Source organism: Elaeis guineensis, chromosome 4 (genome assembly GCF_000442705.2).
Source record: "Elaeis guineensis isolate ETL-2024a chromosome 4, EG11, whole genome shotgun sequence".
NCBI lineage: Eukaryota > Viridiplantae > Streptophyta > Magnoliopsida > Arecales > Arecaceae > Elaeis > Elaeis guineensis.
The window spans coordinates 11,999,419-12,003,938 of NC_025996.2; the positions used below are offsets into that span (position 1 = coordinate 11,999,419).

At 38.3% G+C, this 4,520-nt stretch overlaps 1 protein-coding gene across 1 annotated transcript; it reads left to right on the forward strand.

Annotated features, from left to right (window-relative positions):
• The first annotated feature begins 2,075 nt into the window (after positions 1 to 2,075).
• On the forward strand, positions 2,076 to 3,461 carry LOC140857134 (senescence-specific cysteine protease SAG39-like). The gene is made up of 2 exons (XM_073255554.1): positions 2,076 to 2,548; positions 2,675 to 3,461. Exons 1-2 carry the CDS (start codon positions 2,125 to 2,127, stop codon positions 3,265 to 3,267), a joined length of 1,017 nt encoding a protein of 338 aa, XP_073111655.1. The 5' UTR covers positions 2,076 to 2,124; the 3' UTR covers positions 3,268 to 3,461.
• Positions 3,462 to 4,520: the final 1,059 nt, after the last annotated feature.

Below are 4,520 nucleotides of genomic sequence, written 5' to 3' on the forward strand. Positions count from 1 at the left end.
AAAATTATTGCTTTTGATTTTAGGCAACAACCGGCAACTAACAGTTTTTAAATTCAGACAATGCTTTTTGATCATTGCCTATGGCCACTCTTATTGCAATTGCTCAAAGCAAGTACTAGAAGTGAACTCTAAGCTTCCCAAGCACAACATTTCCTTTGCAAGTGATACGATCAAACAAACGATAAATACCTAAAAGATAAACTTCATCGATTAGATGAATATAAACTCCAACAACTTAATAGTAAGATAAACTTTATCAACTAGATAAAGGTAAAAGATCAAGCAAATTTGATATCCGTCACCTAAATTTTGGTCAGCCTGATAATGGGCTATAACATCTGGAAGCAACGGTCTTGATGTTTTAACAAAATTACAATACACAGGACGTTCCATGCAAAACAAAAAAAAGACCCTCAAGTATGTTAGTTTATTATTAATCATAAATCTACATAAGCCGTAGCCGATTTGGTTGCGCAACAAATGCAAAGGGAAGGATTGAAACTTGTCAACAACTTGCGTGTGATGGTAAAACAAGAATTTAATTACAGTTAAATTTCTTCCAATCGAAAACAAAGGTCCCATAATCGAAAAAATAAGAATTTACTTTTCTAGTGCATCATTAAGACAAATAACCTTCTGCACCTAACCTGCATCAGCCTTCGCTCGTTGCGTTGGTCCCATCATTCTCCTCCCCATTCTCTCTCGTCCATATCAATAAAAACCCCGCGGCACGTACAAGTCCCTCTCTGCCACCCCCGTTTGGAGGAAAGATTTTTCTTTTTTTTCTTTTTTTTTTTTTTTGAGGAGAAAGAAAAAGGGAGGAAAAATCAGAATTTTAAAATATAGAAATAAAAGGCCCAAGATATTTAAAGCAATAGATAACTTACTAAAAAATCTTAACCAATATTTTTACATTGTATCAGGAATTATGTTAAAATATACTGCACATATTGATTGAGATGATGTAGACCAGAACATCAAGTAGAATATCATTTCAAGTTAACTCAACGGAGATCATTAGTGAGTTTGGTTTAATTATCAAACACTTCCGATTGCAAATAAGAGATCCAATAGTCAATAGGGAAGCCTTCTCCAATGAAGCAAAAATCTTGCGCTCGTTGTTCTATAATAATTAGCCTCCTTGAAATCACCAGCTTACTAATTAAGATTTTTTTTTTTTTTTGTTCAAATCAATATGGTGATATTAATTTAAAGCTGTCATTCTCCTCATCCAAATCAACGCAAAAGTCATGCACGGCACATAGAAGTCCATATCCGCGACCTCTACGTCCAGTGCAACCCTCTCCATTTCTTCTATACAAATCAATTAATACTCTCTCCTACGAATTCAATACGGATTTTGCTAACCAGTGCCCTAAGGGCATTGGTTAAAGAACATTTATTATTTTTTAAAAATCAACAAAATCTTTACTCAAGACATCACATGAGTCAACATCTCATTTCTAATTAATATTAACTTTATTTTTTTAAAAAATAAAAATACTTATTACAGATAGATTAATGCACATTCTTCTTCTTATAAGTACCACCAAATTTATTTTTCAAAAAAAAAATATAAAAATTTTGGAAATGACTGGAAGTTAGATAAAGTTAGATGTAGTGGCGATGTAAGTATTGGTGACTAGGAGAAGGGAGAGGTGATGGAGTTTCAGAAAATGATAGAAAGATGACGGAATTTTGGAATAGGAGAAATAAAGGAACTGCATATTTAAATGATGACTGTTTTGCGTCAAGTCTCATTTTTTATATATTAAAATTTTTTTTTAATGACCTTTATAACTTGCTTGCTCTAAGGGTGGAGGAAAAAACTCATAAAAAATAATTTTTTTTAATAAAAATTTTGCTAATAATCTGTAATGGATATTTTTATCTTTTAAAAAAAATAAAGGTAACGCTAATGAGAAATGGGATGTTGACTCATGTGAGGAGTATAATTCTCATCTATGATGCCTCGAATAGAGGTTTTATTGGTTTTCAAGAAACAATAAATATTCCTTAACCAATGCCCTTAGGGCACTGGTTATAGCAAAACCCATTCAATATATAGAACCGAGTTGATTCCCTCGCCTACTCCATTCCACCATTCACACCACCTTTAGCTCCATGGCTCTCTCAACAAACAAATGCCTATTGGCAGCCTTGACGGTGATCGCCTTCTGGGCTTCTCACGCGGCGCTTACCGACATGTCGATGATGGAGAAGCACGAGCAATGGATGGCTGAGTATGGGCGCGTGTACAAAGACGCAGCCGAGAAGGAGCAGCGCTCCAAAATTTTCCAAGCTAACGTCCAATTGATCGAATCATTCAACGCTGCTGGGAACCACAAGTACAAGCTCGGTATCAATCAGTTTGCGGACCTCACCAATGAAGAGTTCACCGCCACGTACACCGGATTTAAACCATCCCACGCGAGCTCCACGATGGCGACGAAGAGCTTCAAGTATGAGAACGCCACTGCAGTGCCCGCCAGCATGGACTGGAGGGCAAAGGGTGCAGTCACTCCCATCAAGGACCAAGGCAAATGCGGTAAGTTACAACAACCTCATTTCAATTGTTCAGCATCCATCATGCTACAAAATCTCAGCTTGCTTATACTAGTCTTCCATTTGTTTCACAAACAATCTAACATCCAATTAATGCACTACTGGGCAGGGTGCTGCTGGGCCTTCTCTGCTGTTGCCGCAATGGAGGGAATCACCAAACTCAGAACCGGGGAGCTCATCTCTCTATCGGAGCAAGAGCTCGTCGACTGCGACACCAAAGGCCAGGATCAAGGATGCAATGGGGGTATCATGGACCATGCTTTCAAATTCATCATCAAGAATGGAGGCCTTACCACCGAAGCAAACTACCCCTACATGGCCACTGATGGCACATGCAACACCGAGAAATCCCGCTCCCATGCAGCCACCATCAGTGGTTACGAGGACGTGCCGGCCAACAGTGAGGCGGCGCTCCTCAAGGCTGTGGCGAACCAGCCGGTGTCGGTCGCCATCGATGCCAGGGGCTCTGTTTTCCAGTTCTACTCGGGTGGTGTGTTCACTGGGGACTGTGGGACTGAGTTGGATCATGGCGTCACTGCTGTCGGTTACGGCACGACGAGTGATGGTACCGAGTATTGGCTGGTGAAGAACTCGTGGGGTTCATCTTGGGGCGAGAAAGGATACATCAGGATGAAAAGGAACGTTGATGCCAAGGAAGGGCTCTGCGGCATTGCCATGGACGCTTCTTACCCGACTGCTTGAAGAGAGTAGATGCATGTTACACCTTATAATGATGGATATATATGTGCTTCTTATGCTTGTCTATATACGTGTATCGCTTCAATCTTGCCGACGGCTATACTGTTTATAATTACGGCAAGATAAAGCGTGCCTTTGGACCTATTGGAAGTCTGAATAGTTGTCGATCAATATAGCAAATAATTAGTTGGCCAACAGTCTTCAATCTGATCGTCCTATTCATATCAGCATAAATCGCAGCTTATATATATAGCTTAGCTTGCTCGCGGCGGCTTTGGATCAAAGGATCCCTAGTCCTTGTTCTTATCATTGTGGACTTCTCAAGAGTTTCTTCCTGCGCGCGTTATACGGAGGCCTTACAAATTTTAGTTTGTTTCGATGAAAAGAAATCTCACTTTTGCCGATAGCAAGAAGATACATATAGGAAAATAGAAATTGGAAATCCATGACGGACTCAGTAATTCGAGCTTAATGGGACCAACACACGAGCCTAGGCCCTCGCTTTGGCCAAGAGCAACCACATGCTTATAAAAAAAATGCGAGGAATGTGCAAGTTTTTTTAATAGAACAATATTTTATCTAAATATCAAAATCAACTATGCCAATGAATCACAAGCACAAAAAAGGGCTATGCCGATTGTTAAGTACATTTTGAGTTTATAAGTTTTTGAGATCGAGTTGTATTAACCTGGTTACTATAAGAACACTAGCTAGTTTGAGTGTAAATCGACTTGCTCAACTATACATCTCTTTTGTAACCTAAAAGAAGAGAGCAATTGGGTGTTCTAAAAAATGAATTTATTAGGAGTTAGAAAATTTTGTACTCCATAACCTTCATTTTTTTTTTTTTATGATGAAGTTTTTGCAGCATCTCTATCCATCCCATTAATGTACGTAGGTTAATAGGCCAACTGCAAAGATGCTTTTTTCTTTTCTCTCTTATCTTCTTGTTTCGTTATTTTCTCTATCTACCTCAACAAGTGGTATAAAAGCCTTAACTTTTTCTATTGGATTTTCATGGTAATGCTTGCAAAATTTGAAATCAAGAAGTTCAGTGGTATGAATGATTTCAGTATTTGGCATATTAAGATACGAGAACTTTTGTTCAACAAGGGTTGTGAAAGTCATTAGAAGGCAAGAGATACTGTAGAAATCTTTAAAAAATTATTGTCTAAACATGAATAACTATAATTTAAAATGAAAAAAATCATTGCCAAATCCTCTCAAAGACTGTTGTCTAAATATTGATAACTAAT